This window comes from Macrotis lagotis, chromosome 1, assembly GCF_037893015.1.
Source record: "Macrotis lagotis isolate mMagLag1 chromosome 1, bilby.v1.9.chrom.fasta, whole genome shotgun sequence".
Classification (NCBI taxonomy): Eukaryota; Metazoa; Chordata; class Mammalia; order Peramelemorphia; family Peramelidae; genus Macrotis; species Macrotis lagotis.
In genome coordinates, this window is record NC_133658.1 from 198,151,488 (window position 1) to 198,176,248 (window position 24,761).

General features: G+C 39.0%; 1 protein-coding gene across 1 annotated transcript; it reads right to left on the reverse strand.

Moving 5' to 3' along the window:
• Positions 1-4,092: 4,092 nt before the first annotated feature.
• Positions 4,093-14,188, reverse strand: KBTBD11 (kelch repeat and BTB domain containing 11). Its single transcript, XM_074232819.1, has 2 exons — positions 12,543-14,188; positions 4,093-12,453 (listed from the first exon to the last, which is right to left on the reverse strand). The coding sequence occupies exons 1-2, from the start codon at positions 14,186-14,188 to the stop codon at positions 12,087-12,089; spliced, it is 2,013 nt and encodes a 670-aa protein (XP_074088920.1). The 3' UTR covers positions 4,093-12,086.
• Between the last annotated feature and the right edge of the window lie 10,573 nt (positions 14,189-24,761).

Genomic DNA, 24,761 nt, shown 5'->3' on the forward strand with positions numbered 1-24,761 from the left:
CCTGCCCCCCCCCAGACTCTGATGACTGGAGAAGAGAGTGAGATTGATGATTATGCACAACTCTGCCTCATTTAAATCCAATTCACCTGCAAGTCAAGTCACCACCCTTTTGATGTCATTGGTCCTCTAAGAATCAAGGACAAACAAGTCCCAATAAAAATTATAACATTTTTCTCTAACGCAAAGGTTAAATTCATATTTAATAATCACTCGAATTCCTGTTGTGTACAGGGTTATATTCTAGGCACTGGGGATATAAAGACAAAAGAACTTTAAACTCTTAAGAAATTTATAATTTACTGTATATATATATATATATATATATATATATATATATAAATAAATGAAATAGAAGATAAACAAAAATGAACAAAAAGAAACATCCATTCTATTTGGGATTAAGCAAATCTTTATGAAGTAGAAATCATTAAGGTGGACCTTAAAGAAAGAAAAGCTAGAAAATGGAGATGAAATAAATATTTCTGTATGAAAGTTGGAGAACAATTATAATCCAATTTGGATGGGAATGTACATAAAGGAGAGTTCTGTGAAATGAAGCTAGAAAAATAGATTGGAGATCAGTGATCAAGAGCCTTAAACACTTGGCTTGGTGTTTTCTATTTTATTTAAAAACAAGGAGGAAACAATCCTTTTTGACTAGTGGGATAGCATGGTTAGACCTGGACACTGGGGGAAATGATTTTTTTTTTAAGTTTTTGCAAGGCAATGGGGTTAAGTGCCTTGCCCAAGGCCACACAGCTAGGTAATTATTAAGTGTCTGATTTGAACTCAAGTACTCCTGATGCCAGGGCCAGTGCTCTATCCACTGTGCCACCTAGCCACCTGGGAAATGATTTTACTAGCCGAGGATGGACTGGAGAGCCAAGGTATTCTTTCACTATCCCAGTACACAAAAAGTATTTTAGGATAACAATTTTCTCATGCCTTGAGTTTCAACAACAAAAGACCCTTGTCCTCTTTGGGGTCCCAAATGTATTCAGAGCAGAAGCACTCTTAGGATAGCCGAAACATCAGTCAAAACAGGCAATCTGAGAAAGAGTCTTCCACATCCTTTCCTAGCTAACTTGAATCTTGACTCAAAATTCTTCCTAGTCACCTTCCCATGAGATATTCTTCAGACTTTTGTTTTTAGAAGAAGATCATCTGGTTCAATTCCCTGCTTATAAAGATGAGGAAACTGATAGAGAGAATTAAGCATCTTGCCCAAGTACACCGCAGCTAGTTAGTGGTGGAGCCAAAACTATGATTCAGGTTCTCAAACTCCCAGTAGTGTTATTTAATAATGTGCCCACAATAATTCTATTATTCACACAATCATAAGATGACAGTCTTGGAGATGGGAGAGGCCTTTGTTCTCATATAGAGAATTTATCATTTGACAATTCAAGGTTAGAGTGGCAGATCTTTCCCTAATCTTCTTATTGCTTTCCAGTTAACATGGTGAGAATCATGTTCTATCCTGAAGAGCTCTGATTTCAATTGCTGACAGACCTGAGAACATCCCCAGTCCATTCTTCAAATATTATGTACTACCATCCCCCTTTTATTTCAGGTGGAAAAATGTAAATTGGATGCAAAATAACAGTCATGGGTTAGAATGACATAAGGAATATTAAAAATAATTATTTTTATTTTATAAATAAAGGATACTTTGGTCCAGAGTTAAAGAGATTTATTCAAGGTCATAAAAGTTGTATTAATAGTAACTCTATAATCAAATATATAGCTCTTGAAATCGGAAAGTTCTTAATTACACAAAATAATGCTATAATAAACTATATTCTTATATATATTATTTTATTTTACCCTGATTACATGTAAAAACAAGTTTTAACATTTGTTTTTAAATCTTTGAATTCAGAATTTTCTCTCTTTCCTCCCTCATTGAGAAAACAAGTGATTTGATATAGGTTAAAAATGTATAGTCATACAAAACATTTCTATAATAATCATGTTTTGAAAGAAAGCATAGACACCCCCCCAAAAAAAAAAACCTCAAGGAAACTAAAATTTTAAAAGTATGTTTCAATCTGTATTCAGACACCATCAACTCTTTTGCTGGGAATGGATAGCATGCTTTATCTCAAGTTCTTCAGAGTTGACTTTGGTCACAGAACTGCTGGGAAAAGCTAATCATATATAATCATATATTGCCGTTATTCTGAGTACAGTATATTTCACATTGCATCTACTCATGTAAGACTTTCCAGGTTTTACAGAGAGTATCCTGCTCATCATTTCTTAGAGCAGAACAGTATTCCATCATAATCACATGTCACAATTTGTTCAGTCATTCTCCAACTGATGGATATCCCCTCAATTTCCAATTCCATGGTACCAGAAAAGAACTGCTTTAAATGATATCCTTATACATATTGGTCCTTTTCCCTTCCCCTTTTTCATTTCTTCTGGAATACAGACATAGTAGCAGCATTGTTAGATCAAAGGGTATGTATGGTTTTATAGTCCTTTGGGCAGAGTTCTAAATTGTTCTAAAAAAATACCAAATCATTTTAAAACTCCAACAGTTCATCGATATTTCATTTTCCCTATATCCTCTCCAATATTTCTCTGTCCTATTAGTCAATCCAATAGGTATAAGGATGTACCTCATAATTGTTCTAATTTGTATTTAACCAATCAATAGTGAGTTAAAAGGGGAAGCTGGGTGCACAGTGCATAGAGCACTAGCCCTAGAGTCAGGAATACCTGAGTTCAAATCTGACCTCAGACACTTAATAATTACCTAGCTGTGTGGCCTTGGGCAAACCACTTAACCCCATTTGCCTTGAAAAAAACCTAAAAAAAAAGAATAGTGAGTTAAAACATTTTTAACATAGATATAGATAGCAGTTCTGATCCAAAAACTGTTGATATCTAATAAAAACTATAGATTCTTTATTAAATATTCTGAAAAGATTTAATATTTTGCTATATGTTAGTGTCTTTTTGTTTCCAAAACATGGCTAAAAAAATTCAAATGAATGTTATTTTGGGGAAACAATTATAATTTATTCTTTGGTCATTTTTTGTAATAATTCTAGTGCGTGGGTCTTTACCTGGTAGTAAGTTAAAATTCTTGAAAAAACAGATGGCATTTGGTTGGCCTCTGCCCCAGTAATTTTTATCTTTTGAAAGATATTACTAGGGGCAGCTAGGTGGCACAATGGATAGAGCACCGGTCCTGGAGTCAGGAGCACCTGAGTTCAAATCCAGCCTCAGACACTTAATAATTACCTAGCTGTGTGGCCTCGGGCAAGCCACTTAACCCCATTTGCCTTTTGAAAAAAAAATATATTGCTAGAAATTGACATCAATTTCCTTATCCATAAAATTGGGTTAATAATAGTGCCTATTTCATGGCTTGTTTGTTTTTTTTAATGGAAGTGCTTTGCAAACCTTAAAGTGTGAAACAACTCTTCATATATTATCTAGAGGTATACAAATTTCAAAAGACTTTGCTTGCATTTTACCATTCAAGTCTCATGATGACAACCCTATAAGATAGGTACATCCCATAGGGTTAGCATGAGACCTAAATATTAAGTTTAATACAATTATATGTAATTAATTAATAAGATATTAAATGCTAAAAATTATTACCACAAAGTTCTCCAACTTTCATAGATTTGTTCAGACCTCCCATTCATGTACAGTACAAGATTGTAACACATTTCTATTTTATCTTTATTTTCTCCTTTTCTCTAAGGCTCAGTTTCATTGCTGCCTGTTCAATAAACTTTTGCTTGATCCTCAGGTTAGAAGGGATCTTTCTTTTGTCCCATTATAGTTTATCTGATATTACATGCTGCTATATATTATATACTAAATATTAGAGATGCTCCATGAATTCAAATTCAGCACTCTATTCATTCTGGTATGCCACTTCTTAATAAATGACTCATGACTGCTTGAAAAATCTAATTCAATGTTGTCAAAGATCTTTATAAATAAGGATTTTAAACTCAGGAACAACTCACATACTATATCTGAATTGTTTACTCCTCTTTTGTATTTCAACATTTGTATGACATGTGATTTAATTCTGGACATAACAGTCCTTCTGGCAAGGCATGGACTGGCAGCCTTACAAATAGGCCTAAATTGCTAAAGGCCTTGGGAAGTTCTTGCCAGGTCATGAAAAGAGAAAGCTAATGGGAATAGAATGGACCACATAATGTTTCCTTTACAGCAGTAGTTTTAGGAATCTTAAAAAGAGGAGAAAGAAAATCAGTAGAGAGAAGAAAAGGAGGAATTCCCCCCACCAGACGCCCTGATTGGCTAGGAGACTATAAAAAGCATTGGTAATGACCACACCATCAGCAGGTCCCTTGCAGAAATCAAGTTTTATTGCTTTTAGATTTCATTTTTTTTCCTTAGAAAATTGAGACGTTCTCATTTCTAGTTCTACAATACCTCTCTTGTTCTCAATAATCTTCAAACTATCACTAACAATGTACAGCAATCACATATGCCAGATCTTTCACTACCCAAGAACATGGTTCATCTGGCTCATATAATGGAAATTCTTCAAGATAGATGGGTACACCTTTAATATCTCCTTATTGATTTGTACATCAATTTTTTATTAGTCATTCAGTTAGAAATCACTCTCCTTGACAAAGAAACAAACTAAATAATAAACAGCTCCACTTTCTCTCTGTTGTAAGTATCATCATCCCATCACCCTCAGCATTGGTCTTTTCCTTCTTTGACTCTCTCCCTTCACCCATAAAACTAAAGGACCAAAAAAAATAAAAGCAAACAACAATATCCCTTTTTGTGTATATAAAGTTTCCCTTGCCAGATTTAGTTCATTTTGAGTTTTAGCATTCCTTATCCTTTTTTTTAGGATCATGCCAATTTTGATACATATTCTATTTTTTACATTCCATTTCCTCACTTTCCTTCCATCACTTGCATTATATATCCCTTAAAAATTTAAAATGAGTGAATCTTTTGTTGTTCCCATTTTTCAACTCTCATTAGAAATTTCTGTATATGATCTTAGAATTTCATTTTTGAAAATCTCCTCTCCCTTCTCAACTAACTTTTCGCATACAATTTCAGTCCATAGGGACTTGATCTTGAAGACCAGGATCTCAGGAAGGTGATGCCATGACAAGCACATGAACTGGATTTGAGGGGGGGGGTGCTAAGCCATCTGTCTTTCTCTCTCTCTTCAAGAACCAATTGGATCCAGTGGCCAGATATGAATCAATATTCCTGAAGATGGTCTTGGATTCGAGGCAATCAGGGTTAAGTGACTTGCACAAGGTCATACAATTAGTAAATGTCAAGTGTCTGAGGCTCGATTCAAACTCAGGTCCTCCTGACTCCAAGGCTGCACAACCTAACTCCCCCCAACAAGTAAATCCTCTAAAATTTACTGTCCTAAAATCCACAAGTTAAATTAAACTAGGTCTATTATCCACACATATCTATCAAAAACTCTGGTAGGAAATGGCCACTTCCCCCTTAAGTTACCATTTCTACTTTGCCAGTATGTTCCCATTAGTGAGAAACAGATCCAGAACAGAATTCCCTTTTCTTGGTCCTTCAATGATGAATGAAGTTATCATTATGACAAGTTAAGGTGTTATCCACTACTATTCTTTTCTGTTTAAGACTTGAGACCTATTTATATTTTATAGTTAATTGAAAATGTTCAGGTCCTAAGTATTGAATCTATCTCAGTTATTGGGATTGCTCCCTGAGTCTCACTGTCCTATTTTTAATTATACAAGTCTATATTGTATCAGAAATATTGAGTTAAATTCTTAATTGTCCACTCATCCCACTCCTACCTTTGAACCATTTTCAAGATGACATATTCCCAGAATGTTCTTGGATCTTCAGTCCATATCTCTTCCACCTCTTCTTAGAATTCTAGAAAGGCTTCATGTGCTTCAAGTCATTTTTCCAGTAAGCTGTGGTGGATTTACACCTCATTCACGTTCCTGCCCCACACTTATCACCAAAGACACACATCTGGGACACAGCTGGCTGAGGTGAGAGTGTCAGACTTTGGTCAGAGAAAAGTATGAGGTTAATTGGCCCATATTGCCCTCAGTCTCATAAGGCTGAGGCCACATTGTCCAATCAGTTACAGGCCAAAGTTATTTCCCGAAGGCTGTACAAATAAGGCATATATTTATTTAGTCCCTGAGACTCCATAAAGATGGTATTGCTAAGGAAAGTCTAAAAGAAAAAGACTTAGCAAGATATTGACCCTCCATGGTTTTCCAAGATACTTTTAGGATCTCTTCTACATTCTGTGTGGGAAGTGGGTAGATTTAACATCTACTTTGCTGGGGAAAAAAATTACTCACCTTTAAAAGTTTTATCTGCATTTTTAACACTTCTTTAAGACTAGATAGTCAATAAAGCAATAAGCCAAGCTCTGATTTGTAGTATATGCCAATTTCCAAGGTAAAAATTCTAACACTGAAAATTTAAGAATCAGATCTTAAAAGACAGTTTGAGCAGACTCCAGTATAATTCTGAGTCTAGGATGTTCTTTGTTCCTGAAACATTGCTACCAAAGCTTCTAACATTTGAAGAGAGAAATGGGTTCAGAGATGCTTTTCCCCTTGCAAATCAAAATGTATGGAGAACATCTTTGTAGATGAGAAGAAATTTGCTTTGATGTTTTTTCAGCAGTTAAAGGACAAACTTGTTAAACTGCTAAATTAAAAAAAATTAAATTCTATTGTTTAACTTAAGAGTCTTGGTATTTTATAAAGTTATTTCATCATGACATCAGTTGGCATATCTAAAATGGTTCATAATTATTATGGCCGTTTATAAAAAAGGATCTGTTAATACATTATTTATATGTGAACTCCTTGAATTGTTTAGTATGTGCGCAACATTTTTATTAATTCTCATCTACATGTCCCCACTATAAAATCTTGTGCTTTCAATAATTTCTAACTTAAAGGGGGCACATTTCAGTCTAATGAAAGAAATTCTAAGTTGAATCCTAGGATTATAAAAATAAATACTTAATTTTGACATTTTAGCTCTTAGCAAGATCTTTATGAATATTGATAGGGTTAAAAGATAATAGACAAAAATGGAGTTTACAATCCAAAGGGGCGGAAATGTCATTATTTATGAATCTAAAAGTTTCTATAATACAAGTAAAACTTCTGATTCAATTGATGCAATCTGGTATTACAACAGAATTTAAACTCCTGAATCTACCTCATATTTAGGGAAAATGGAAAAGGACCAGAAAAGCATTCACTTTATAGGTTTTTCACTAGTAGTTACCAGGAGTCTGAAAGATAAAATGATACTTGAATGACTTCAGTAGTCCCACTAGAAATGAACAGGAAATGTAGCAAACAATTCTTCTTGCTAAAAGATGCCATACCAAAACCATTGTGGGGTAAGGGGAAATGTGTTTCAATTGAAGAACAAATGACATTATTTGACAAGTATTTATTTTCTCAGTTTAAGAGAGCTGCATGCCACTATAGAGAAATAGAGAAAGCAAATCATCACCCCACCACATCAAGTTTCAAAAGTAAGCTTCACAAAATTTCTAAGATTCAACTTTTTTGTGAAGAGTCATCTCTTTAAAAAAAAGAAGAGAAGAAAGGGAGGAAAGGACAGAACAAGATATAAAACAAAGTAGGGCAAGACAGAGGAAGATAGGACAGAGAAGAGGGGAGTGGAAAGGGCTAATTTAGAAAGCAAAGAGAAAGGGAGAAAGGCAAGACAGGAAACCACTCCCAAAAGGTTTCAAAATGAACAACCCACAAGACAATAACTTTGTTTTTGACATAACTAATCAGTCCAAAGAAGATTCAGATTTTCATATTATTTTCCCTAAATAATATTCATAGTTTCACAGTTATTTGGAAACTATTTTTATAACAAAAAGTCATAGAATCCTAGAACTAGAAGTTACCTCAGAGGCCTTCTCTCATTTCCTCATTTTACAGATGTTTTAATGATCAGTTTAGGCCTATTTTTTCCCTATCTGAAAGATTTCCAGAAACAATGTTACTAGACTAAACTGAACAATAGAAGGATAACAGCTAGGTCTCTGCATTACTGTTTAGTCCAGATGCTAGATCAGCCTCAGAAATGATCCAGAAAATCAGATCTGATGAGACCAGCTGCTCCAGACTGTAACATTCATTGACAACTCACCCTATCCAGGCCGCTCCCCAGATTGCTGGCCCAGAAAGAAAAAATAAACTTTTCTCTGGTGGCATCATTTGTCCCAGTATTTGTCCTGATGTGTTATTTCCTTCCATAAACCAAAGAACCATAGGTTATCTAGTCAGCTCCATTTTTTTGGATGAGAAACTGAGGCCCAGGGAAACATGTATGAAAAATCATACAAGTAATAAGTGGTAGTCTGACCATCCAAACCCAGTACTATACTGTTTTCTATGAGGATTATTTATTTTCCTAATAGACTGATAATTGCCATTTATTGATGAAATTTGTTAATGTTCATCCTTTAATTCTCAACTTCCAGGCCACTAAAAGTTGTGAAAAGGAGTTATTCACTCCTGTACTGCGTATATAACCAAATGCTTTTGATTATGTAATTTTTTTAATTGACTGGAGTTGACCTGTTCCCAGAAGATAGGTTAAATTTTCTGGCATCAGTGCTTACATTCCTGTTATCCTCATCACCTGGATAGTTTTTCTCCCAGCCTCCATCCATTTTTAGATTGTGGAAATTTTTTTTTAGTTTTTTTACAAGGCAGTGGGGTTAAGTGACTTGCCCAAGGTCACACAGCTGGGTAATTATGTGTCTGGGACTGGATTTGAGCTCAGATTCTCCTGATTCCAAGGGCAGTCCTCTATCCACTGTACCACCTAGCTGCCCCGATTGTGGAAATTTTTTAAGGGTAACTTTCATATTAATTTCTTCATAACATCTTTGCTCATTCTCTTTAGCAAGATGTTACTGCAGAAGTCATGTCTATAGCTCTCTTATGGCAATCACATCTATTTTCTATTCTAGATATCTGCACTTATGTTTAATCTCCTCTTTCAGACTGTAGACTCCTTATGAAGAAAGAAAGAAAAACAGAAAAAGAGAAGGAAGATGAGGGGGAGGAAGAGGAGGAGGAGAAAGAAGAAGAGGAGGGAGGAAGGGAGGGAGGGAGGAAAGAAGGGAGGGGGGGAGAAGAAGGGAGGGAGGGAAGGAAGGAAAGAAGGAATTTTGTACCCTTCCTGGCCTTTAGGTAAGTACCTTCTGCTTAATTGCAGGTCAACAAATGTTTGTTAGGCGGTTTCCCTCTAGCATGGGGAAACTCCCAAAATGGAGAAGCAGATTACCAATGCAAATAGGAAGAATCCTCAAGAATTTCATTAGTGACAAGGACATTTTTGATATAAAAAAATTGCTTTTAAAGTCAATTTCAAAAACCATTTTCTTTATTTACACACAGCATGAAGTATGAACTTTTTTCTTAAAAAAATATGAGTTCATTTCAAACCTTTCCTGAAACTTAATATCTGGAACAATATCTGGAATAAAATCACAGTCATCATTTACTTCCTGTCTGGAAATACTTTCATCAATTCAAGAATTTTTTTTAACCAGAATGGTTTAATATTTTAGCATGAATATTATAATTTGGGGGCAAATAATATTGAAGCTCAAAAGAAAATAGTCATTTATTTAAATGATATCTTTAGCTATTTATTCCATTTTGGTTATAGGTTTTTAAAATTTTCTACTGCTTTTTCTTCCAAAGACTCCATTAAATGACTAATAAATTCAAACAACGCTCTTATTTTTTGTTCTTAGAATGATTAACCAAGTTGCCAAGAAACCACTTCTCAAAACATGAGTAATCATTAGCAAACATCCAATTCTACCAGAATGTGACCAAATGATGTTCTAATCCATTTCTTCAAGACATGCAAAGGTTGAGCTTCAAATTGATCATTCCTAAATATACTAGCATATTGACAATGCTGAGGCTCCATAAACATTGACTCTGAAGGGAAATATAACTGAAGCAAACAATTCTAGTAGCTTCTTCAGAGATGACAACTTACAATTTCAAACCAGCAAGCAAAAGGACATCACAGCTTTAAATCAATTACATTCCAGCAACTTTTCAAATACACATTTCCTGATGAAAAACAGTACATTCACTTGATTCAGAATCTATGATCACTTGGTCTGTGATTATGAGCATATGTTTCACCTTTAAGTTTTTGGTAACTAGAACTAATTCTGCAAATCAGAAAGGTACCATTAGAAAAGGATAGGAGATGGACTAGACCTGTGATCCCACTGGTCTAGGTAACAACCAGATGAGGAAACTCCCTCTATCAACAAAAGTCAACACCTTCTCTTCATTTTGGAGCTGCCTGGAGCAATTCTTAAGAGTGTTGTCCAGACTAGAGCACTGAAGAGAATTAAATGACTTTCCTAGGGCCTCATAGCCAGTCTGTGTCACACTTGAACCCAGACTTCTATGGCTTAAAAGCCAGTTCTCTATTCACTATATGACATAGCCTTTCATATATTGTAGATAAGAGCAATAAATTCAAAAAATAGAATAAGATCCTTGCAAATTATCAAAGTATTGTATGTCAAGTTAGGCTTTCCTATCCTACTCTGGAACTGATAAGTAGGTACAATTTTTACTAGAATCATATATAATAAGTAACAAAACATTGCCACTGCTTAGCTGAAGTTTTTGGACTAAAGCTGTCATATTTTCTTAGAATGCTACTTGTAAAAAGTTAGTTTGCCTTATTCAAATTTCAGAATGGGAACTACATGATCTAAGCATTCAACAGAGATTGTTGTTTTCAAACTTTTAAATGACCAAAACTGAAATGCTTTTATTATTTTTATTTGGTCTAGCCCTGTAACTTTACTACTTGAGAAGGCTGGCTCCTAACATAGGAACTCTCTCTACTGATGCAGAAATGCAAATCACTTATAATCGAGTTACCTGGGGCACTGAGAAGTTGTAACCTCATATATAATATGTGCCAGAGACAAGACTCAAATCCAGTTCTTCCTAACTCCAAGCCTGGCTTTCTATCTATTGGATCCTAATCATTTTAGTTTTATTATTTAAAAATGCTCTCTCAAGCAAAGGGTTATTTTATACACATTTGAATATCCAATCTGAAAAGGACAGAAAATGACTGATACAGAGGACCTCTGTTCAGTGTCAATTTTTTTTTCTTTGCACTATATGAAACATGTTTTCTAATTACTCTCAGGAAGGAAGTTTTTCATAACATTTTTCTTCTTCCTCTGTTTCTCAAGATTTAGACTCCAAACAATGGCATAGATCACTCTGTCATAGAGAGTAATTCTTAACAACCTTTTCCTTACCTAAACACCAGAATGATAGCTTCATGCCAGGGTCCAAAGTCTGTTTAGTGAACTTTTTCCTCTCCTCATCTATTTCTATTAACCGGCACATTTTTTGCAGAAGCTGAGCAAGGAGTATTTACTATACATTAGGGTTCAAACAATTTGTTCAATACATATGAATTTCCTTTATTTTATTCTTAATGGGCCCAAGAAGGGGGGGGGGGGGTCAAGCTTTTTGCCAGTTAGCAAGAGTCTAACAGTTTGTCATCAATTCTTGTCTACTAAAATTTGAACTTAAGGCAGAAAATCAAGAGGTCATTGCTTGTCATAGAATTTGCCCAGTCTTCCTTCCAAGAGTGCTAGGAGCAATTCCTTCTGGTGCTGTTTGTTTTCCATTAGCATTCTGACACTCCCTCTAGATTCCAAACCATACACAAGGAAGCCTGGGTTCTTTTTTCCCCCCGGGACCCTCACTGTACAGTCCCGCCAACAGGACCAGAGGTCTGTCTCTGGTGCCCCCTTATCTGCACAACTGAAGGTAAATTTGATCAATCTGATATCGGTGGCAATGACAACCGTCCCATCAAGCAAAGGCGACAAGGACCGAAGCAGAAAGGGGAGCGGAGAAGTCTTTGGGCAAGTATTGCAAGCACAGCGTCCTCGGGAAGCCGGGGCAGCCTCGGGTCCTCCGCCGGGCTCTCCTCCGGGGCGGCTCCCGGAGCGCGGCTGGGGGAGGGCGTCAGGGCTGCCCGTGCCCCTCCGGGGCGGCGGCCTCCCCCCGGTCTGACCTCTCGGGCAGGGTGAGCACGAAGGGGAAGAGGACGCCCCGCGCATCGCAGGGCGCTCGGAGCCGCTGCTGCTCGAAGCCTCCCTTCTGGCCGCCATCCTCGCCGGGCTCGCCCTGGTCCGAGAGGCAGAAGCGCCAGGCCCCGGCCCGGTTCACGCAGTAGATGGCACCGCCCAGGGCGGCGCAGCGGAAGGGCTGGAGGCCCGCGGGCTCGCCGGGCGGCCGCAGGTTGGAAGCGCACTGGGTCCAGCGCTTGGCCAGGCAGTGGTAGCGGAACACGTCGACCCCTCCGGCCGCCGGGGCCGAGCCGGGGCCGGGGCCGGGGCCGGGGCCGGGGCGGGGGCCGGGGCGGGGGCCGGGGCCGGGGCCGGGGCCGGGGCCGGGGCCGGGGCCGGGGCCGGGGCCGGGGCCGCCGGCGGCTCCCCGCGGGCGCCGCTCAGGTCGAAGCGGTAGAGCAGGCCGCCCAGGGCCACCATGTCGGCGGAGCGGCGGCGGCTGCTGCTGCACGGGCACTCCTGCCACTCGTCCCGCCGCGGGTCGTACTTGAGCAGGCGGTAGAAGAGCGAGCCGCCCGACACGTAGATCTCGCCGTTGCACGTGGCGGCCTCGTGGGCCACGGCGAAGCCGCCCTTGGGCAGCGGGGCCACGGCGCTCCAGCGGTCGGCGCGGGGGTCGTAGCGCTCCACGCTGAAGAGGCACTCGCCGCCCACGGCGTACAGGAAGCCGTCCAGGGCCAGCAGCTTCAGCTGCGAGCGCGGCTGGCCCAGGGGCCGGACCGTGCTCCAGGCGCCCGTGGCCGGGTTGTAGCAGAAGACCTTGTCCGACAGGCGGGGCCGGCCGTCGGGGCCGCCGGGCAGGATGCCCCCGGCCAGGAAGAGGTAGTTGTAGAGCACGCACATGGCGCAGCCCTTGGCGTTGGCCCCCTCGGGCAGCCGCGTCAGCACGCGCCACTCCGCGTCCGCCTCCCGGTAGCAGTAGATGCGCGAGTCGCCGCGGCCGGCCTCCTCCTCGGGCGGCCCCGGGGCCGGCGCGGCCGGCGGCTCCCCGGCGGGCGCGGCGCAGGCCGAGGGGCTCTGCGGCCGGCTGCTCTCCCGGCTCTGCGGCCGGCTGCCCACGCGCTCGAAGGCGTCGTGCACCTCGGCCACCAGCAGGCAGGCGCGCCCGGCCTCCAGGCGGCGCCGCAGGATGAGGTCGCGCTCGGCGCCCGTCAGGCGGCCGTAGACCGCGGGCTCGCGCAGCACCTGCAGGTAGTGGTCGCTCATGAAGCGGTAGGCGGCCTCGCGCAGCTCGGCCAGCCGCTGCTGCTTGGCCAGGCTCAGCACCTGGTAGCAGTTGGCCAGGGACAGCTGCGCCCGCACGGCGTCCGTGGCGCACTGCAGGGCGCAGGGCACCTGCAGGAAGCGCGCCCCGGCCACCACCTCGGCCACGTTGTCCTGCCTCACCTCCCCCATGCGGCCGGTGTACAGGTAGTCCAGCAGCAGCCGCAGGGCCGCGTAGCTCACCCCCTTCACCCGCAGGATCTCCCGGGACGAGCGCGCTCGGAAGTAGTCGCTCTTGGCGGCCAGCACGGCCTTGTGCGCCCGGATGCGGCGCCCGGCCACTTCGATCACCAAGTCCGGCTCCTCCCCGGGCGCGCCGCCCCGCTCCCCGCCCGCGCCCCGCGGCTCCCCCGGACGCGGCGGCGCGGCGCCCCCCGGGCCCGCCCCCGCGGCCTCCGCCTCCTCCTGCCCGGCCTCCTCGGACGCCGCGGTGCGGCCGCCGCCCGCCCGCCGCCTCCTCAGCTCCGCGTCCGCCGCGGGGCCGCGGGGCCGCGGCGGGGCCGGGCGCGGGGAGCTCCCGGGCGGGGACGCGTGCGCTCCCGCCGCGCTGGGGGCGCCCCGCGGGCACCGCGCCTCAGCCTCGGGGCGCGGCGACGGCCCTCCCGCGGGGGCCGGGGGCGCGGGGCCTCGGCCGGCCTCCGCGCTGGAGCCCTGGCCGAAGGGCGCCCCGGACTGGGCCCCGGCGACCTGGCCGTCCCCCGAGTACAGGACGCAGGGAGCCGCCGGGCTCTCCATGGCCAGCCTGCCCGGGCTGCGCTCCCGCCCGCCGCCTCCCCGCGCCGCGGCAGTGCGATGGAGCCGGCCTCGGCTCTGGCGGCCGTGCCGGGTGGACGGCGGCCGGGCTCCGCTGCAGCCTCCTTGGCCCTCGGGCAGGCTCCAGCGCCCACCCGCCGGGAGCGCCAACCCTCGACTCTGGCCACCAGGCCGGGGTGTGTCAGGCTCTCGAGGCACTCACCGCTGAACTTTTGAACCTCAATAACGTCTTCATCAGATTGCTCTTTATTTGCTATTTGGAGCAGGTTCTTGCCCTGCGTGGTATGGCTTTAGAAAGTTCTCAAACCACAACCAGCCTTTTTTTTTTTCCAGCTGAGTTTTCTTTTTAAATGATCAAGGTGTCGTTATTATCAGGCCAGGACATGCATTTTCTTTTGGTGAGCCATTGTCGATCCACTTTATCACCTTTCATTTCATTTGCAATTTGGCAAATTCATGTCCAAAATCCATAGGCACCTTAGAAGAGAACTCATTTAGGATCCCATCCTCCATTCATTGGAGAGAGTCTCAGTGAGTGTTCAGTTTGAGATAAGTTTATGGAAAGCTAACCGATATCCTTGTATTCTGGTAGAAATCAGTGTCCTAATCTGCCCGTTCCTTTTGTTTGTGAATCCGGATTGTCACCTGGACTCTCAACATAGAGAACTGTAAATCCATGACTCATTTGTTTTGTGACTTTGCAAAAACAATTACTGCCCGTATTTGCATGTGATCAGGATCCTTCCTTTTTCTCTTCCTTTGTTGGAGCATCAGGTGTTTCCCTGGGCCTCATCTCTTCATGCACTTCTTGTCCCTGTTGGAGGAAAAAGTCAACAATGAAAATGCTTGCATAGGCATTTTTTTGCTAGGATTTCCAAGGGGGTGGAGCCTACTACTACAAGGAACTTCCATGGAGTATTTTCAATTCAGAACTGGATAGGCGTAGTATTAGAAAGCCTTAGGCAAACAGATTGTGAATTTCCTTGTATATCAAATATTCTGTATAAGATGTTTTGTTGAAATACTCCCTGGGAAGCAGATTCGGAATTCAAAGAGACCTTAGTCTAGTCCAAGCCATTCATTTTACAGATATGGAAACTGACCCAGAAAGGTAACATGGAAAGTCATACAATAATAAGCAGTGAAGTCGAGATTCAACATTTTCCCTACTCTACCTTATTTCTGCTGTCCATTCTTTAAGGAAGAGAATATTTCAAAGAATTTAATTTAACATAAATCTTAGTTCTCATTTTTATATCTATGACCCTTAAAAATCTCTGTGAAAATAGGGAAAGATAATAGATAGGAGTTTAATCAGCACAACAGGTAGAAATTATAATGGATGCGCCTTACTAAGAACGGGCCAAAAACTATTGATGTTATAACTAATTTTCAATAACTGGTGGAGAGAGAGAAAACCTGGTAGAAAGATAATGTCACACTGGATTCTTAATTAAAATATCACATTTATTTCTTTGATCTGTTAAACTCAGTTGCTACAATCACTTTTCAGAGAAGTTGCTTTTAGAAGATGTTTCTTAAATTGGTTTCCATGGACAACACATATTTAACACTCCCCAGAGGCTCAAAATTGTAACTCCGTTTTTAAATAGATCTTTCAGCAAAATTGATCCAACTGTGTCCTCACTTTTTACAGTTGTTTTGCAGCTGGTTCAAACATGAAGGGGATAGGGGAAAGAACCCACTTCATCATGCCTGCAGGGCAGATGTGGGCACCTGCATATATATTATATAGATCTGGCTTATAACACATGAAATTTATTTTTTCTTGATTATCACTTAATCCTTGTAATTCAAGACTAAGAATGTGGAGATTTCCTCAGTTGAAGCACACCAAAAGGTCCATATCATGTCAGTTCTTTAAGGAAAAGAATATTTCAAAGAATTTAATTTAGCATAACCCTAAGAGAATCCAAGTTTGTCACTCAATAGTGTTATAAAGAAAGGTGTGATCACATCTCAGATAAAATGGTTAAAGTCATACTTAATCTTTTAATACTTTTCTTATTTTCAATTTAGGAAAAAATAATGTCTTTTAAACTCTTCAACATCTGATTCCAACTTACCTTTCCAGGCTCACTAAGACATGGATGCTTGGGTCCACACAAACTGGTCCATCTAGGAAGCCTTCCTCAGATACTAGTAGTGTGACCTTAGGCAAATCACTTGATCACAATTTCCTCAGTTGTAAAATGAGCACCTCATAATAGCATCTACCACTTAGGGGTTTTTTTTGAGGATCAAAATAGGTTATTTATAAATGTTGTAAATTTTGTAAACAAATAACCTACTTTGATCCTCAAAAAAAACCTTCATTGCCTCCTTCCTCCCTAAAACATTGCATTCCACGTCCTAAAATCGACATGTCTTTGTTCAGGTTGTCACCCAAACTTGGAATGTACTTTCTTCTGATTTCTTCTCTTAGCATCCCTAGCTTCCTTGAAAGTTCAATTCCAATGCCACTTCCTACTTGAAGCCTTCCCAGATCCCTTTCTCTCCCCATCTTTAGCTGCTAGTACCTCCCCACAAACATGAACTTGTACTTAATATATGTACTTAGATTTTTACACATTATTCCCTACTATACAATGTAAGCCACTTGAGAGCAGGACTATTTTGTCTTCATATCCCCAGTACTTAACACAGCAAAGGAAGGTAGATGGCTCAGTGAATAGAGTACCTGACCTCAAGTCAGAAAGACTCATCTTCCTGAGTTCAAATCCAGCCTCAGATACTATCTCTGTGATCCTTGGGTAGGTGACCTAACTTTGTTTGCCACTGTACCATGAGAGAAAGGACAGAGACAAGAGTGTCAGTAAATGAAGAATGTTTTCTTTTAATTACTGTCTTTGTAAAGAACCAGTTTGCAAATCATGGGATTACAACCTTGGCCATAGTGGAGCCAGATATTTTATACATAATGGTAAGAGAGCAGGTGGATCATAGAACAATCAGATTTGGGGATAAGTGATTTTCCCAGGACAAGCCCACCCTGTAGGACAATACAACAATTACATCACCTGTGTCCATACAACACAGGTGTCTTAAATTGATTGTATAGTCTTGGGACAGAACAGGACTTGAGTACAGAAAAGAACAAGGGAAGGTTATACTGCTACACTTCACTTAACACAGGCAATCACAGTTCAAGGTAGGACTTGGCATGACTGATGAATGGCTTCTGTTACTTTTTTCCCAGGTCCAGAGGCTGCCTGTGAGAAGTATCTCCAGAAGCCAAATTATTATTATTAACTTCATTATATATATATATATATATATATATATATATATATATATATATATATATCTCATGCTAATCAATACAAAATCATAATTTTTGACACAAAAGTTTACTCCATCTTTGCCAATAAAATCTGAACAACAAATTTAATACAGCATTTTGTACATAATCACAGTTAAATAAGAGTCTATTGATTGATTATCATTACCCAAGTATTTAATGTGGTGGACATTAAGATGAGTGTGGTCAATTTATTCTGACCTTCCATACTGAAAAGAAAGCCATGTTAATCTTAAAATTTAGGAAGCCCAATTATCAAATTGTTTTTTCCTGAAAGACCATGGCTGTTCAAAGAGATGCTTTCTTACTGTATTAGCTTTTTTCTTCTTCCTCAAACAACATCCTCATCAACAAAAAATATTTTTAGAGTACTCACTAGGCGCAAAGTCCTGACCTCTTGCCTACTATAATCTCCAGAACAGGAAACACCAATCTATGGTGTATGTAAGTAAAAGACATTACTTAGGGGGGAAAAAAACTCTTGAATGTTTATTCAGCTGTATAACTGCATGATTTTGATGATTATCTTTCTATTTAATCACTATGATTTTCCATGATAGATTTTTTTCCTAGTACAATGTCCAATGATATAAAGAAATACCTTAGAAGATAAGGCAAAAATATGTTTTTCTAAAAATCTCAGTTCTTTTTTTCTTTAAAAAGATAAAATTTTATTGTGATGAAACATCCAGGAGGTTATTTCAATAAGCTATGAATCTGGAGAGAAAGTTATGAAAGAATTTAAACTTATTTTAATATTTAATTTTTAAACATTTTAATACAACTTGAAGACTATAATAAAGTTTTCAATAAAAATAACACAAAGAAAACATCTTATATTTTCAGTACTTTATAAATGAAAAATTAATGGGAAAATATGAACAAAAGGGATGCTAATCTCCAAATTTTCCAATTCTTTCCCTGACATTTGCCAATATCTTTCAAAACTTGATTTCTAAAAGTATATTTTTGGCTGCAAAAACAAACAAAAAAGAATCCTAACCCAATTATTGTGCGTACCATGTTAGTAAATGAAAATGTAATTTTTTTGACTTCAGATCTAAGGCATGGAGAATTTTATTCAGAGAATAAGCACTCACAAAGAGAAATAATAGAAGACAAAATCATAATTATTTGGATAAAATTAGAGATACTGCCTTGTCAATAACAAGAACATAAAACCATGAGATTACAAGTTTGTTTGCTTTTTTTCCTTTTTAACCTGAGGACATTTCATTTAGTGAGAAAAAAGGAAAAATTATTTTCTTTACATAAAAATGCTTGATTTTTAATGTGCTTATTACTGATATTCAAAATGTTTCTTTATTAAGTAACAATTTTTTCATTGTTTTTTGTGGTAATGAATCTAACTCTGAAGCAAACACTTTTTTTTTTTAGCTGATTCTCTATGACCTTATTATGATAGTGGAGTGAGATATGGCCTGTGGCCCTAGACTAGACTAGAGAGGAATTGCCTCATGAATTAATCAAACTGTGACCTTGGCCTTATCAACATAGTGCTCTAATCATTTGAGCAAATCAACAATTTATTTGGCAACATCACTCATATTCCTAATTTCACTGAATATTTTTCCCTGCAAATCCAGCTAAATAGTTGCTGCTCTCCAATATATGGATTTTTCCATTTGGTATAGCTTCTTGCAAATGTGTGTTAACAATTTTAACAAATAATAAATGTCTTGTCTTAATATTAAGCACTAAACAACTTAACCAAGTAATCATTACTGTATCATTCTTTAAAAAAATCAGTATATGAAAAGCCACAATTTGAAAGTACTGGAGATTGTATATTAGTTTTTAAACCTTAATAATGCTATTTTAATATGTGCTTTGCATACCCAGCTGCCTCTCCAGTTTTGGGGTTGTACAATTGGTCACCAGTTCTATAGAAGTGTCTATTTCCTCCTTTTTTTTTGAGTTGTAAATGGATAGAGGTAGGGAAAAAACTCAAAAAATTTATAGCAATTCAACCAGTTTAAAAGGTCAAAACAACTTAAAACCAGTTCAGATCAGTTCAAACCAGTTTTTACAGTTAAAACCAAAATGATAAGTTCAAAGTAGATAAAATTAGTCCAAAATGGTTAAAACCCAGTAAAAAAAACAGTTAAAACTAGATCAAGTCAGTCAAAACCTATTCAGACCATTTTAAGTTGGTTGACACTAGTCAAAACCATTTCAAACTGTTCATTGATGAAACAAAATGCATAATCATACCCTTTTTATTTGGTCCTTTTCGTCACATGAAAAAACATAAGCTTTTACATATATATGTGTGTGTGTATAAATTATAGAGTCTCTTTCCCTTTTATAAGGAGCATATTTAATAATTGGAAAAATTATTTCTCAGACATTTTTGTACATTTAAAGTTACATGACAAAGATGAATTGTGTTGATACAATTGTTTATAAGACATGCCAATGTAATGGTGTAATATAAGATTTGAGCTTTGGAGTCACAAGACTTGGATTTGAATCACAGTTTGCTTATCCTCAGTTTGACATGAGCAAATTATTTCATTTCTCTGGGGCTTCTAGTTTCCCATCTGTAAGTTTAGAGGGCTGGACTTGGTTACCTCTAAATTCCAGCTCTAATTCCTATGGTTTTCTTTTTAAATGCTTGCAGTCTGCGCTGTTTGTTATCTACACTAATGGAGGAGAGCATCTCATCTGAACTCCAAAGGCACTCACTTATTGATCTTATTTGAAACATTTTTTTCATCATAGTTGTAAATTTAATTTATTTAATCCTTCAGAATTGGAAGAAAATAAAAATCACTTAATTCCTGTGCCACTGCCTCCACCTACTCTCTGTCCCTGGTTTTATATGAGGGAACTCAATGGAATTCCAAGATCATCAAAGGCATCAGTATGGTATCTTTCATATTTCCTAGCTATGACCTTATTCAGTGTAAGCATTCAGTAAATATTTGTTTCTAAGAATGAAGATGATCTGCTTATAATCTCAATATTGTTTGTACTTTATTTTGGAATTCATTTTGTGCTTTTGAAATGTGTATATGTGTGCAAACCTAATTTTTTTTTTTAGGTTTTTGCAAGGCAAATGGGGTTAAGTGACTTGCCCAAGGCCACACAGCTAGGTAATTATTAAGTGTCTGAGACCAGATTTGAACCCAGGTACTCCTGACTCCAAGGCCGGTGCTTTATCCACTACGACACCTAGCCGCCCCACAAACCTAATTTCTTAACCATGTTTTGTTTAAGTTGATATAAAAAGGGCTTTGCATTTTCTGAGTCCTTAGTAACCCAACAATAGTTTGTTCATACAATTCATAATTTTGACTCATATTTTCAAGAGCTGATTATCTTCATAAATATGACCCCTAGTGCATGTGAGTTAGGTGATGGGAGATTTCAGTATATCAGTGAAGGTATATGTCAGTGAATTCAATGTCTAAGATTCAGGAAATTATCTCACAAAAAGAACATTGATAATATATAAGGATCGAGCTAGTCTGTGTTGTGGAGATCAAATTTAAATAAAAATTTCCTAGACTACAAGTCCTAATACTACACTACCATTGAAAAGTATATGGAAATCTATGATAAAATAACCCAAGATTACAGAATTTCAGAAGCTATGTTGTCTAATATACACATAAAAATTCTTTGACAAGTATGGACATGTGATCAAGGGGAGCAGGGGAGGTACAAGCTCCCTTGATATCACAAAAAGTAAAATGACTATTAATACTTGGAATTTCTATAGAATTCCAGGCATTCTAATAGACAAATCAGTTGAATTTGCATATTTTAGGTTCAAATACAGGAAAAGACACAAGGTGAGACAGCAATGAGTTGTGCCTCACCCCAGATTGCCCAATCCCTCACAAACGGAGTTGAGCATATACAATAAGCTTGTACTTGTTTGCTATTTCTCTGTATGTCACCAGTATATTGTTTATGGACCCTTTTATTATGTATGCTCATTTTTAACAGTCTAGATATTGCATTTAAAGTATGTGTATAAGATATTCAGTATTCATGGGGGTGATAATCAACTCTGATGGACTTGCTCATTCCATCAGTGCAATAATCAGGGACAATATTGGGCTATCTGCGATGGAGAATGCCATCTGTATCCAGAGAAAGAATTGTGGAGTTTAAACAAAGACCAAAAAATATTACCTTTAACTTAGAAAAAAATGTTATCTTATTATGTAATTTTGCTATCTCTTATACTTTATTTTTCTTCCTTAAGGATATGATTTCTCTCTCATCACATTCAACTGAGATCAATGAATACCATGGAAACAATGTAAAGAGTAACAGACTGCCTTCTGTGGGGATGGGGGGGGAAGCAAGATTAAGGGAAAAATTGTAATACTCAAAATAAATAAAATCTTTCTTTAAAAAAGATATTCAGTATTGCTGAGCTTGATTTTAACCACCAAAAAAACTACTGAGTAAAGAAGTCAGTACATCTACCTCACTGAAGGTGGTATGCATGTGCTAACACAATTAGATTCCTACAATGCATATTAACTGATACTGTTTGTGTCTCCCATGTCATTATAAGACAATTTAAATGGAAATGATTCAGTTTCCTGACATGGCGCTGGTAGACTGTCCAGGTTTCACAGACATATAGCAATGAGGTTAGCACAACAGTTCTGTAGCCCTTCAGTTTGGTATTTACTCTAATACCTCTTCTCTCTCACATTTTCTTTTGTAGCCTCCTAAAGACTGAGCTTGCTCTGGCAAAGCACATGTTGACCTCATTGTCAATGTGTACCTCCTTGGAAAAGACACTGCCAAGTTGAGTGAATTTGTCCACAGTACTCAAACCGTCTCCATTTGCTGTAGTCAATGGTTTCACATATGGATGGTGTGATGCTGGCTAATGGAGCACCTGTGTTTTCTTGGTGTTAATTGTTAGATCAAACTAGTGCAAGCAGCAAAGAATAGATCCATACCTTGTTGCCTCGCAGCTTCAGTTGCTGCAATGAGTGTACTCTCACCTGCAAACAGAAGATCATGCACCAACACTCCCTCTACTTTGGTTTTGGTTTTTTGCCTTTTTTCAAGTTTAAGAATTTGCCATCAGTGCAGTAGCTGACCTTGAAACTATGTGCATCCTCAGTTTGCTAACATGACTGAAAATACCATGCTAAAAAGCATGGGAGCAAGGACACATCCTTGTTTCACTCTGCGGGTGACTGGGAAATCTTGGAGCATTGTCCACTATCCAGAACCTGGGTATTCATGTTGTCATGAAGAAATTGATGCACAATACTGATGAACTTCTCCAGGCAACCAAAATTTGAAATAATTTTCCATAAGCCCTCAACCCTGGAATCTGCTATTTCTTAAATAAACCAGTCCTACTTTGGATAGTTCTAATCATAATTTTTTCCTAATGTTGATCCCAAATTTGCCATTTTCACCTATTGCTTTTCTGGGTACTAACAAAATAAATTTCATCGCCCTTCTAAATGATAGTTTTTCAGATACTTGAATATTATTGGTCTCTTCTAAGTCTTTTCTCCAAACAAAACTTCTAGAGGTCTTTTAATTGGTCCTCATATTTCTTGGTCTTCTTGAGAACTTTCACCAATCTGGTCTCTTTTTTCTGGACATTCCCCATTTTACCAATGTCTTCCTAAAAATATGGTGTCCATGACTGTACACATTTACTCCAGATATCAGTTGGTGAGGACAGAATATGGTGGAATTAAATTTTCATTATCTTGGACCTCTGTCTCTCTTAAATAAATCTTATATCAGATTTTCTGGTTGTCACATCATAACACTGACAAACTAAGTTTGCAGCCCATTAAAATCCAAAGGTAGTTTATAGCTATCTAATCAAGTCTTCTCCAAGGCCTCAAGTATAGGCCTGGTAATAAAGTCTATCAATATGTTAATAGAGATCACTTTAGATTGTTTTATAGATGTCTACTTGGATTCTGCCTGTATGAGAGTTACTTTAAAATCTTGAATGCTAATCCAATGGCTTCACTATTCCTAACAAACTAAAGACTTTGGATAAATTCATCAAATTTGCCAAATGCAGTCAGGTGACATAGTTAAAACATTGTCAGGATCCAAAAGAAATATATATATATATAAAATATATATTATATAAAATATATATTATATATAATATATATTATATATATATGCATATATGTATGTATATATTCATATAAACAGTCTGGGAAAACTGGGATAAATTGAATAAAAAATATGTTTATCAGGATAACTGGTAAGTTCTACAATAGATTTTTTTTAAATCAACTATTTAACAATCAGCATGAGGAAAGCATAGCTAGTCACAAGTTTTTATAAAAAAATCTATCAGAACAACTGTAAACTCTGTGACTCAGTAGTATAACATGGAAGAAATACAATCTTAGGCTACAGTAAGACAGACAACATCAAGAAAAAGAAGGCACAATTCTTCTGTGCTGAGGTCTTGATTAGATCATACGTGTATTGCAGTGATCAATTCTAGGACAGCATGTTCTGGGGGAACATATAAACAGACTGAGATGATTCCAGGATGCCTAGGATGGTGAAAATTCAAAATCCAAAATCATAAATTAGAAGAATCATTTTTAAAAACCTCACATTGTTTAGTTTGGAAAAGAATCATAACAGGGAGGATGTGGCAGGGGCAGGGGCATCATAGCTTGTCTCCAAGTTATTTGAAAACCTATCTTGTGTAACAGGGATTGTTTTTGTTCTGCTTAGCTCCAGAGGGTAGAACTTGAAGCAATAGGTGAAAGTTGTAGATTTTGGGTTGGATATAAAGAATTACACAATTAGGTCTAGCTCTGGCTATTGCTGGAAATCTTTGAGCAGAAGCTAGAAGACTACTTCTTGGCAATGCTATAGTAAATATTTTTGTTCAAGTCTAGAGACCTGAGAGACTGAGACTGAGAGACTTCTTAGGTCCTGTGGTTCTATGAAGCACACAGAATTAATAGTATTGAATCCTGTGGGGAAATCTAAAACTAAGAATTAAGCTCAGTCTCCACTATGACAAACTTATTTCAATTCATAACAATAAAATCCTTTATTAAAGATGATTTCAGATGTGGAAGGTGTTGTTGTTAAGCTAATACTATGTAAAATCTCAATAATCTTGCTTGTTTTTACTCTGCTGCATCTATCAGTGGTTGTTCAAATATTGGAAAACATTTTAGATTTGTCAATTTGCTGTAAATACATCTTCATGAACAGAATTCT

What these genes read in the sequence shown, in the direction of transcription:
- KBTBD11 (XM_074232819.1), bottom strand. Translation starts at nt 14,188, where the DNA reads ATGGAGAGCCCGGCGGCTCCCTGCGTCCTGTACTCGGGGGACGGCCAG. An exon ending in CGCGGGGAGCCGCCGGCGGC is followed by an intron (nt 12,454 to 12,542) that starts CCCGGCCCCGGC and finishes CCCCGGCCCCGG; the next exon opens with CCCCGGCCCCGGCTCGGCCC.